The 12,205-nt window shown below is 52.2% G+C and overlaps 1 protein-coding gene across 16 annotated transcripts in view; it reads left to right on the top strand.

Moving 5' to 3' along the window:
- Positions 1 to 12,205, top strand: part of TTC7B (tetratricopeptide repeat domain 7B) — a 243,600-nt gene that overhangs the window by 119,562 nt on the left and 111,833 nt on the right. For all 16 annotated transcript variants that reach the window (XM_070065535.1, XM_070065534.1, XM_070065536.1 and 13 more), the window contains 2 exons: positions 3,712 to 3,775; positions 7,927 to 8,064. In XM_070065535.1, coding sequence (XP_069921636.1) covers positions 3,712 to 3,775; positions 7,927 to 8,064 — 202 coding nt within the window. The remainder of the gene's footprint in view (positions 1 to 3,711; positions 3,776 to 7,926; positions 8,065 to 12,205) is intronic.

The following is a 12,205-nucleotide window of genomic DNA, read 5'->3' as shown; positions in this document are numbered from 1 at the left end:
GGAAGCTCATGGGAAAATTGAATTAGAAGTTAAATTTATTTGGGTGCAAAAAACCCAATGTGAAACCTTTGAATAGTTTTTTCATAATATACACTTTCCATGAACTTTTTGAAAGGCCCTCATATTTCTCCTTTCATTTTATTCCTCCCTGGTAAGACATGTCTGAGGTGGCTTAGAAAATGAAATTCATCTAGATGAGATAATTAGCAGAAAGCCAAGCAGGAGATTAAAAACCACTGCCGTGCCAGAGAGTGGATGATGAAAAGATGTCTTGAATGCTGGTGCATGCCAGGCTAAACTCCTTTGCAGGCACAGAAGGTGAAAATAATCCTCATGAAATACTCCGTGTGGGTCTGAGCCCCCGTAGCCGGTGCAGCAGCTTTTGGTAAGACAGAAAGATGAGGGTTGTTGGAGGCAAGCTGACTTCCCGCTGGCAGCAGAGAAGCCGCATGAACAGCCAGCTGCACCGCCAGTGGTGCACCAGCCCCCCTCCGAGTCGTCCTGTGGGGCCTGCCCTCTTGCCAGGAGCGGCAAGCCCTTGTGCAAGCTGCCATGCCCTGTGGAGTCACCGGGTCCACCCCACAAGCACAGCTCAGTGGGCCTGGGTGCATCCGCTGAAAGTCCCTTCTTGCTCTGTCATGAGGGGCACTTTTGCCCCACATGCATTGACACGACAGGGAAAGTGGTGGGAGGGCCTAGGTGGTCCTCGGAGTAGACCAGCTAGTCTCCAGTCATCACGAGGCCCCCTTGATGTTTAGTTGAAATTCCTTCCCCTTCCACATCCTTCCGCGCGGACGGTGATTCTGTCTCTGCATGGGTAGCAGACGTGTGACTGCAGCTGCGGTCTGGCCGTGGGCCAGAGGCTGCTTTTCTCCAGGAATTTCCCCAGTGCCCATCCAGGCACAGTCAAGCGACAAAAGGAGCCATCCCTAGACCATTGGGTTGACGTTGTCGTCATTGACAAACCGACCTTTGTGAGCTGGCCGTGCCCAAGGACTTGTGTGCACAGAGCAAAGCTGCTTCCACTCCCAGGGGTGCCACTGGCCTTTAGACGTCCATCTCAGCACTGGGCGCGCAGTGGCCTCAGATGACAGAAATAAAAGAGTTGGCTTCTTTTGTGTAATTGTTTCTGTCATATACAACCTATCTGGAGAATACTCTAAGAAAGCCATTATCAGAGCGCCCTGGCAAACCTTGATTGCTATTTATACATGAGAATTCTCACCCTCGTTCCCTGCGGCTTCTGTAGGATCACGTCATGAGTTGGCAAATGCATCCCAAGTCAGGAAGTGAGCAGCTGGCTGCAAGGCAGCCCTGCGTGCACACGTGGCTGGGTGAGCAGGCAGCCCTCCCAGCCTTAGCCCAGCAGCCCGGCCACCACCTCGTTGCTAGCTGCCAGCCCTGGGGAGCTCGTCCTCACCGCCTGCCGCTCCCATTGATCTCCCAGCTTGCCCTGCAGCCTCAGACCTCAAAGAGAAGAGCGTCAGGAAAGGAAGCCCAGCCATGTTGAACATCTCCCACTGGGCTCCCACCGCGCTGAGCAAGCAGGGGGGCGGAGCGGCCAGAGAGGAGTCTAGAGAATTCAGAACCATGACGAGGAGGCATGCCAGTATGGTTCTTCAGGCACGGCTCTTAAAACCAGCCCTTCTGGGGCTGGTGTTGTGGTGTAGTGAGTTAAACCATCGCCTGAGATGTCAGCATCCCACATGGATTCTTGTACGAGTCCTGGCTGCTTCACTTCCAATCCAGCTCCCTGCTGATGCACCTGGGAAGGCAGCAGAGGACGGCCCAAGTGCTTGGGCCCCTGCATCCATATGGGAGATTCAGAAGATATTCCTGGCTTGGGGAGTGAAACAATGGATGGTAGATGGATTGATCGCTCTCTCTCTCCCTCCCTCTTTCCCTCCCTTTCTCCCCCTCTCCCTCTCCTTTTTCTTTTCCCTCTCCCTCTCTCTGTAGCTTCAATTTTCAAGTAAATAAATAAATCTTAAAAAAAAAAAAAAAAAAAAACAGCCCTCTCCCGGTACCGCCCCCACCTCTCCCCGCCAGCCCTGGGAGCTTTGCAGTGCTCCTGGGCACCCATCTCCCCTCCCACAATAGGGAGGGGGAGAGGAAGTGGAATTAGAATTAGTTAATGTGCCACTTGTTAGCAACACTGGTAAAAATAACACAACCTAGCATTTAAGCAGGCCGATGGCTCAAATGGAATTTGGAGATTATCCATGGGCTGAATTGGCTGGTGTTAAGTCACAATTAGCGTGGGCTCTCTGCCTTTTCAATTAGTCCGGACAATGCAGAACTGGCTGGCCATGAAAGAGTAATGAAGGTTACTGCTTTATTTGCCAGGTCCAATTGCATGGAAGCACAAGCCAGGATATCAGGAAATGATTGCTGGATACACACAGACACAGGGTGGTGGGAGGCACTGCTGGAGCCTTTAGATTCTGCTTCTGAGTTTAAAGGCAAAGGAATGTTCTGTCTTCTGAAAAACCCAAATCCCCCCAAGCCAGTGCCTTAAGGCGGTCACTGCAAATCCAGGAGTCTTTGCTCCTGGTTCCTAGGCCAGCCTTGTTGTAAACCCACAGCCCTGGAAGAGCAGCCCAAACCTTCTCAGAGAGGTTTCCCTACCTCTAGTGATGCTGGGGTTGGAAAAGGGGATCAGGTCCTGTACTTGGTCTGGCTTGTTCTTATCCTCTTTGATGCAGTACAGAAATTTCCAGCACTTCAAAGAGCAAGTATTTATAATTATTTGGAAAATGGGATGGGGTTTTTTTTGGCCTTGTAGGAGGGAAATCTTTTAAATTAAATGATCATATTGTTACTCCTGGAAGATGGAAAATTTTTCATCTTCAACGTATTCAGGAGCCTTTTAAAACAAAATCATTTTTATTTATTGTGAACTCTTCCATTCCATAAAAACATAGTGAGTTTGGTCCAATTCATGGTAACATTGACAATTCTACTCCAAGGATTCTAGGGCTTTAGAACAGGCAAAAGAAAGAAAGAGGGAAGACAGAGAGAGAGAAGGAAAGATGCTGCACGGCTTTAAAAGTGCCCACAGTATAAAAAAAATAGGATATAGAGAATACAGACTGGGGTTATGCTTGGGTTTTTATTGTTCTGTAATCCTGAGCAACATTGAGCTTAAAAGCTTTTTTTTTTTAATCCAAGATTCCAGAGTTCAGCCAAGTTCCATAAACTAGACCAAGGAGGCAGCACTTGCACGCCGCCCCTTAGGAAAGCATGTGGGCTTAGGTCAGACGGCTCATTGAATTCTTATCGCGACTCTGCTCAGACTCTGGCCTCGCCTGCGGGCTCTTCACCCGGCTAAGTGACAATGCCAGTGCGCGGGTGAGGAGCAGGAAGAGCACAGCTGAGCGGGGTGAGCAGAGGGCTTGTGGGGTTGAGCGACTGTCAGGTGCGCTGGTCGGAATCTGCCTCCATCGTAGTGCTCTGTTCTTTGGGCTGATAACCTGAGGCTTACAGCTTGCTTTCACCCGTTTGCCTGCCATTCAACTGTGTAGCTAACATGTATTAGTTCCATGGTTTATCATAGAAATGAGCAAATCAGTTCAAATGTCAAGTTATACAGTATTTTTAAGGGGTTCTGGTAAAAATCTAGATGTTTTTAGCATTCAGTTCCGCTCATCCATCGTGTATTTTGTGTCGTTTTGAAGCTGCCTTGGATCAAAGTTGGTTTTCTTTTTACAGCATTTTTTGTCCTCAAGAAAACACTGAAGAAGCCCTGTTGTTACTGCTGATTAGTGAATCAATGGTGAGTGGAATGTGGTTTTCCGTCATTCCTTCCTCTGTCCCTGTTGTCCAGGGTTGGATGAGTGGTGGGGGAAAGCAGGAGAGCTTTAAAATGAGAGAGGTTTGCTAATTCTTGGACAAGCCAGCAACATCCCTTGGTCAGCTTGGAGCTTCTCTTCCCTTAGCAACTAAGGTACCTTACTTCCTTTGTCCATCAAGTATCGACGGACTGCTAACATGATTGCGTGTCAGTGGACTGCAGCTAAATGTCCATCCAGGGGGTGACTTTGCCCCGAAGGGAGGGAGAACTGGGAGCCGCGTACTTGCAGGGGTGAGTATATGAGCCTCTGGTCCTTGTGGCAGAAGCCTGGTGAGACAGCCAGTCGTCTCCCGAGCTCCCACCTGTTCCCAGGCTGTGCGCAGTCCCTGTGTGGGAGAGCTCCCTCCTGCTACCTGGCTCTGCAGCTGCTTGGTCAGTGTCACACGTTCTCACCTGACTGACATGAGGAAGTAGAGGGGACAGGACAGAAATTTAGTTTCAGCCCTGCCCTGTGCATTAGCAGATGCAGCCTTTTCTAAAAAGTCTACTGAGGTCTGCAAACCACATGGTGTCTGAATCCTTCTGGAAGCCATACCTCCATGAAATCCAGGGAATAGACCATTTGCAGAATAGAACTGGACCAGAAAACCAAAGATCAGAACCAGAGAAACACATGGGTCCTGAGGAAGTCTAGGCCAGGGGTGTCGGCAGAGCCAGTGTGGAGGCTCCTGCCCGACTGCTGCGGAAGCGTGCTGGTGAGCATCGCTGTCCTTGGAATCCTTTCTCACGTGTTTCTTTGGGAAAATGGCGACATTGGCTGGGACGTGAGAGAGTTTGGTCCAGACCATCAGATTCCTTTGAAGCATTTTTTAAATGTTTGACCAGGATATCAAAATTTGTTTCTAAAATTGCATTACTCATCATGTACTGGGTGTTTGGCACTAGGCATCACGGCCCTGGCTGGAAGCCTGCAGCAGTGAGGTCCGCTGTAGTAATTAGCACCTTAGCAGGAGGAGGATATGTGCTGAGCACCTGAGCTGGGATTCAGAAGGACCCGGAGTTGGGGGGAGCTAGGTGCATTCCTTCCTTTTCCAGGTGAGGAGCCTGGGGCCCAGTGCAGGGCCCACCTCTTTCACCCCACCAGGCAGGCAGGAGAGAAAAAGATTCATAACCCCCTTTGCCTCCTCAGACACACAGTTAAGTTGGAGGTGTGAAAAAGACCTCAACATGGATCGCAGGAAGAAGGGCCGCGTGCTGTGAGCAGGGGACCAGAGGGGCCGGGATCCAACAGGGAGGGTAGCTTGCTCACCTCTGCTTGAAACTTAAAATCCACGAAATGGCTTGGAGATGTTTACAAGAGCCAGGGCACTCGAGTTACTGCTGCTTCTTATTTGGAAGCCGTTTGACGTCATTGGGCTCACTTCCTCTCCAGGAAACAGGTTGCCCCCTTGGCTCATCTTTCCACGTCAGCTGCTAACTGAGGATGGTGTCGTTTACGTTCTTCTCCGCCTGGGCATCCAGGTGGCCAGGCTGGCCCTCGGTGGCACTCAGTTCCTGCTTTTCAAGTGAGCAAGTCTCACCTTGCGTTGCCACCAACTTGTCAAAGGGGGCCAGCTCATGGTGGCCTCCCCGCAGACAGCCCCTTGTCCCAAGCTGGACTTTTCACAGCTTGGCAGGTGGTTTCCTGTGGACAAACGTTGGTTATAGAGCAAAATTCTGGGAGTGATGACCACACATTTTTAGATTACTTGGACAACTGCGATTGAACATGTTGTGTTCTGCCATCAGATCACATGATCCAGTGTGGAATTTGGAAAATATGGCCACATCTCTAAAATACCCCTCTTCGTGTGGCGTGAATGTCTTTGGAATGCTACTGCCACCTCGCCTGTCCTTAACTGAAGTGCTAGACACTGACAATCCTCAAAGGTTGAGATCCCTGGAAGACATTCTGGTTTGGCTCTGTGGTATTTAGTTCCAGAAGAACCTCTTCGGGGGATGGTGACACCCAGTGGCATCATCAGTGAATATGAGGGACCAGGTTTCCAGCCATGATGGCTGTGTCCCTCATGGATGTCATTCCATAATCATGGAGGCAGAAATCTAACCCAGTGACCCATGGCAGCCTTTTTGAAAATTATCCTTGGACTGATTTTTCTGAGACAGAAAATGACTGCTTGACATTGCATGTGTTTTGGGATGTCTGAGAAGAGGGTATTCTTCACTCGTTCTGATGTCACCTTAGAAACATAAACTTGTCCAGTCGGTCCACCTGCAAGAAATCATGCGGAGTTGTGTGCACTGCTTTCCCACCACACATGAAAGTGCTTTTTCCCAGGAGAGGGAGCGCCAGAATTATATTTGCACACCTACCGCCCAGACGATTTCCTGGGATATTCGCTGCTTGTGGGTCTGTTTCAGGTGCTATATTATATTTTTTAACCAAAAGAGACTCATACTTTCTCTAATAAAAATAATTTAAAAAGGAATACATTTAGTGCAACTCGAAAATCTCTCCTAAATAGTATTTTGGGTATTTGTTGTTGTTCTCTTCCAGGCATTGGTCTCAGTGTGAACAGTTATAGCAAATTAAAAAAATGAGACTTTTTTTAAAAAGTGTATTTATTTACTTGAAAGTCAGAGTTTTGAAAAGAGAGAAACAGGGATCTTTCATTGCTAGTTCACTCCCCAGATGGCCACAATGGCCAGGGCTGGGCCAGGCCACAATCAGAAGCCTGGAGCTTCATCTGGATCTCCCATGTGGGTGGCAGGGGCCCAAACACTTGGCCCAACCTTTGCTGTTTCTCCCAGGCCATTAGCAGGGACCTGGATTGGAAGTGGAGCAGCTGGAACATGAACCGGCACCCATATGAGATGCCCATACCTGCTTGCCACTACGCCAGCCCCATAACGAGACCATTTACAGAAAGCTCTGTTTCCTTCAATGCTTCTTTTGTTGGGCTCCAAAGACACTCAACAAGAAAACTTAGAATGAAATCTTCCAAAGCAGCCTCGTTTCCCTGAGATGATGCACTTTGCAGGAAGTGGCCTGTCTAAAATATTCTCATTTGTCTTTGACATTTCAGAGCAAGGAGTTTTAGAGTAAGTGAGTACTGACGGGTGACTAAAGGCAAATGCCTTGGACTCACACACACAGAAAGCACTATTAGCGAGAGGGGGAGTGTGTATGCATGTGGCCTTTCCCGGCGTCGGGCGGGAAGGTGGACGAGTGACCCTGGAACCTCGTGGGCCACATTCACAGGAAAGCCAGAGGGACCACTGCTCTGCTCCTGGGACAGATGGGTCTGGAGTCATGTGTTAGTTAGCAGGGAGGAAGAGGCAGGCGAAATCAGGTATGGATGCTGAACTCTGCTCGCGCCGCGTCCCTAACGCACATGCTGTGTGTGGGGAGTCGGCAGAGACACTGAGTCTCAGAAGTGATGAAAACAAGCTGCAGTCAGGAGCCCCTGGTGTCTGGGTAGATGGGATTCAGCAGCTCGGATCAGCCTGATGCCCTTCCGCGGTAAGCAGTAGAGATGGGAAATCAGCAAGGTGCTCTCTGGGGCCCTCGGGGGTTAACATTCAGACAACCCGCTTGCTTCTGGCTTTCTCTGCACTTCCCTGAACGAGATGGATTTGGCCTCTGTGGCTTGTCCTACTGACGATGTCACATGGGGACCTTAGCGTTGCTTGGGGAGAGAGCAGAAGAGTGCTGTGTCTCTGAGTTACCACAGGTGATGGGAAGTCCGTGGTGGGGGATTTCCCCCGCTCTCTGACAGGGAGTAGGAGCAGGACCACAAGACAGGTGCAGCAGAGCCTCAGACGACAGATGCCCAGAGTGCCGCATGAACCCCAGCCCAGAGAACTTTCCCTCTTTTCTCAGCTCCTGAAGCTTCCTCCAAACACCTGCCAACAGGTCTCACCTCCAGGACCTCCATGTTTGGATCACACCACCTGCCCTGGGCTATAGTGGTTGGGGGATTTTAGATAAATGACCCAAGGTGCCAGGTTCTGTAGTCCCTCCTGCCCTAGTCTCCTGCCCCTCAGCAAACTGGCTGGGGCAGGAGGGCCCAGGCAGGGCTGCAGGCATGGGCTGGCTCACCACCTGCTTCCCTCTTCCCCTTTGTTTCCAGGCCAACCGGGACGCTGTGCTGAGCAGGATCCCCGAGCACAAGAGTGACCGCCTCATCAGCCTGCAGAGCGCGTCTGTGGTCTATGACTTACTGACCATTGCTCTGGGAAGAAGAGGCCAGTATGAGATGCTGTCGGAGGTACAGCCGCTGCGTCCGTGTGGCTTCCGGGGCTGGCTGGGGGGCAGGAGGGAGTGGCTGGGGGCAGCGGCAGGTTGAACTTGGCAAAGAGCTACACGACCTGGTCCTGTGCCCCCTCCATCACTGGCAGCCACGTGACCTTGGGCCAGTCATTTCATTTTGGCAAAAAGGGAGTTGAGCTAAATGACTGGGTAGGGGGGTTGATGAGTGGTCTCTTACTGCACGTGGTCCATGAGGCCCCAGGCTGTGAGTCCGTGTGTGAGCAAAGGCAGGCATGTCTCAAGCCCCTTCTCTTTCAGGGTAACGTCCATGCAGGCAGAGCCTCCCAGCTGTGATGTTAAGGTCCTTCTACAACAGGGCCCGTCTGCGGTATCAGTGCGTGACTCCTGGAGACCTGGCAGCCTCAGGCAGGGTGGATCGTCAGGCTGTTAGAGCTAGAATTAGTCCTATGAGCTGGAATTAGAGACGAGCAGCTTTCACTGGTTCAGAAGGGGCCCTGGTAGACTCCAGACTCTGGTCTTCTCATTCCCTCAGCTTCTGAGAAACACTGAGAACGGAAGCTTGCCTGTCGCCTGCTTTCAGAAGAAGCTGCTTCATCTCAGGCTGCGGTGGTGCTGTATTATTGAGTCGCTGCCCAGAATGACAAATTCCACCATGGGAGGGCTAAATAAACAACGAGATCATTTCATCTTTCCTTTGGCAGAATAAAAAGATTGAGGTTAGAGAGAGCGCTTATTTGGTTAAAACGAACGTTTCTATGTGATTTATCTTTCTCTTTCTAAATTTATACCCATTGCAACAGCCCCTGGGCACGAGGACAGGGAACAAAATGCGGTCACAGACTGGCTGAAATCAGATAAGTGCCCGGCTGCCTGCCTGCCGGTGCCTCTGCACGTTGGGCAGGAACCTTGGGGAACAGATGAGCCTGTGTGGCCGCGTCTGTTTTTAGTCTTTGGTTTGGTGACTCTGCAGGGCAGTGGTTACTCAGCCTTCAAAACAGCCCCTCACGCCCCCGCTGTGTAAAGCCACGCCAGATGCCACCCCCACCCCTGTATCTTTGGCAGGTGCGCCGGGATCAGGGGTGGTCTGGGCTGTTCATGGCTGAGTAGTTCGAGCCCTGTCCAGGTACCTTCTCCCCTGGACCTGTCTTCCCTACCAGCTTAGTTGCTGTCAGTCAGCTGTGTCCAGTGGGTCGACTGGGGACGGTTGTGGGGACAGTGCCACCCAGCTTGCAGTCCCGTTCTTTTGAGGTAAACTTCTTGCCTCCAGACAAACCACTTGCCACCCACCCTGGGCCCAAGGCTGAGGAGGGTTGTGTCTCTGCTCTCCCCAGCTTGAAAGTTGCCTGTGTCCTGAACAGGTGCAAGGAGCCCTGGGTGGCCGGCTCGGTTGACAGGCTGGATGCCCCCACCCTGGGCTTCTTGTCATTCCTTGAATGGCTCCAGGGGGACGGCTGTCACCTCAGCACCATTCCTCTGCCAGCCGGCAGCCCGGTGGCATGTGCCTCCTCCCGGCCCAGAATACCCAGGCCTTGTTTTCACCCAGATGGCTTTCATCCCCATATCCCTTGTGGCGGTGCCCTAACGCTTGCACCTCCGGATGGTCTGGTCGCCTGGGGCCTTGCAGCTCAAACTTTCACCCTGCAAGCCACATTTAAAATGGTAGAGACAGGGCTGGCGCCGTGGCTTACTTGGTTAATCCTCCGCCTGCAGCACCGGCATCCTATGTGGGCGCCAGGTTCTAGTCCCAGCTGCTCCTCTTCCAGTCCAGCTCTCTGCTGTGGCCCGGGAAGGCAGTGGAGGATGGCCCAAGTGCTTGGGCCCCTGCACCCACATGGGAGACTGGGAAGAAGGACCTGTCTCCTGGCTTCGGATCGGTGCAGTGCCAGCCACGGCGGCCATTTGGGGAGTGAACCAATGGAAGGAAAACTTTTCTCTGTGTCTCTCTCTCTCACTGTCTGTAACTCTACCTGTCAAATAAATAAATAAATCTTTTTAAAAAAATGGTAGAGACTGAGCCAAAGCTTAGACAGATGGGGGACAGGGAGACATACCATGGAGTATCTCTTGGAGCCCCTTGGGTTTTTGTATCATATCTGTGTGTTATCTATTAAAATACAAGCCAAGTTATCAGATATATCAAGTGGTGGAGAGCATTTACTTCCTGAGCGCCTGCAGATGCTGTCACATGCTTCATGCCAGGGGCCGTAACGAAGGCCAGGGAAGCAGCCATGAGCCAGGCGTGGCCCCTGCCACGGGGACCAGGGAGGGCACAGCGCAGGCCGGGCGTCTGGCAGCTTCAGCTCCCTTGCTCTGTCTCCTCGGGCAGTTGAGCTTCCCCCAGCAGACATCTGACACCCATGCTGTCTCAGATGTGGCTCGAGAGAGACGCAGGCTCGCAGGGTCTTGAGGCCGCCTGGGCCATCCCCGGGTAGCTCAGTTCCTGGACACTGGGCCCGGCCCACCCTCTGCTGAGTGTGGCCTGCTCCCCCTTGCTCCCGGGCCACACGTGGGTCCTACTTTCCTTGTGTCCTCCGAGACTGGCCTTTTCTTGAATCCATTCAACCGTGTTTTCCTCATCTGCCCTTGTATTCTGGACTCTACATGAAGACTTGTACACTTGGATTTGTTTTTAATTGAGGTAAAATTCATGTAATAACATCTTAAAGTATATAATTTGGTGGCACTTGCTACATGCACACTGTTGTGCAGCTGTCCTATCTAATCGCGAAGGTTTCTATCACTGCCCAAGGAGACCCCGTGCTGTCACCCCCACCCTCACACCCCCTCCTCTTGAAGGTTTCTATCACTGCCCAAGGAGACCCCGTGCTGTCACCCCCACCCTCACACCCCCACCTCTTGAAGGTTTCTATCACTGCCCAAGGAGACCCCGTGCTGTCACCCCTACCCCCACCCCCCCACCTCTGTTGACTGCTGCTCTCCGTGGGCCCCACCAGCGGTTGCTGTCGCTGTCATTCGGCGCCGCGGTGTATTATGGCTTCCGGTCTTCACCTCCCGTGCCGTCCCGAGGGTGATCTTTCCCAAGCCGGGAATGAGTACATCACCCTTCCATGCCGAAGCACTCCGTGGCTCCTCCTTCTTTGCTTTCTCTTTAATTTGTGTTCTTTCCTTTTCCTCTCCTCATGGAACCGACTTCATCGTTTACCTTTCTGCCACAGGCAGCAGCCGTGCGTGCTGCTCGAGGAATCGGAGAATCGGATGGCGACAGCAAGCAGGCGCGCGTCGCTTGGAACCCAGCTGTCCTCATGGTTCTCCCATGTCTTCCGCAATGGCGCATGCGCATTCTGTGCATTTCAGGAAGGCTTTCCACGCTTTCAGTTGCCCACAGCCAACCACAGCCTAAAAATATTAGGTGGAAAATTCCAGAAGTTGAGTGTCATTCTGGGTGGTGTGATGAAGTCTCATGCCGTCCCACCTAGGCCGTGAATCACCTGTTTGCCCGGCGTGCCCATGCTGCATACCCTGCCCACCTGTAGTCACTCAGTAGCCATCTTGGGTATCAGATCCTATTTCGGAGCTTGTGTGCAGGTGGCCCTTATTTAACTTCCTAACAGCCCCGGAGCACAAGAGCAGTGGTGCACAGGAGGCACTGGGGCACACCCGGGGAAGGACATCAGCTCCGGTGCTGGGGGGGAACGCCGCAGGGCATGTAGGGAACACCTGGCTAAGTACAGGGTTTGGTACTGTCTGTGTTTGCAAACATCCATGGGGGTCTTAGAACATATCTCCCAAAGGTAGGTGGGGGAGACGCCCTTCCTCTTCCAGTTTGCAGAGGTAGGTAGACAGTAGGCCTGAGGGACAGGGAACCCAGGGCTCACTCTCGGGAACCTTAGGGGGAGGAGGAGTTGGAGAGAAAGGCTGGGGCCAGACTGCTGAGTACCTGGCCTGGCTTCAGGCTGTGCTTGCGCCCCTGCTGCTGGGACCCAGCCACGTCACCTGGCGGGTGGCCTGGGAGCGGGTCCTGTTTGCCTCGGAAACATTGCGTAGATGTCACTTGATGCAGGTGAAACTTCCCATGGAACACCCACAGGGCTCACCCCGTCCTGGCCCCTTCCTTCCTTCCTTCCTTCCTTCCTTCCTTCCTTCCTTCCTTCCTTCCTTCCTTCCTTCCTTCCTTCCTT

This window comes from Oryctolagus cuniculus, chromosome 20, assembly GCF_964237555.1.
Source record: "Oryctolagus cuniculus chromosome 20, mOryCun1.1, whole genome shotgun sequence".
Lineage (NCBI taxonomy): Eukaryota > Metazoa > Chordata > Mammalia > Lagomorpha > Leporidae > Oryctolagus > Oryctolagus cuniculus.
Note: the sequence above shows the minus strand (reverse complement) of the source record. Positions and strands in the feature narration are given on the sequence as shown.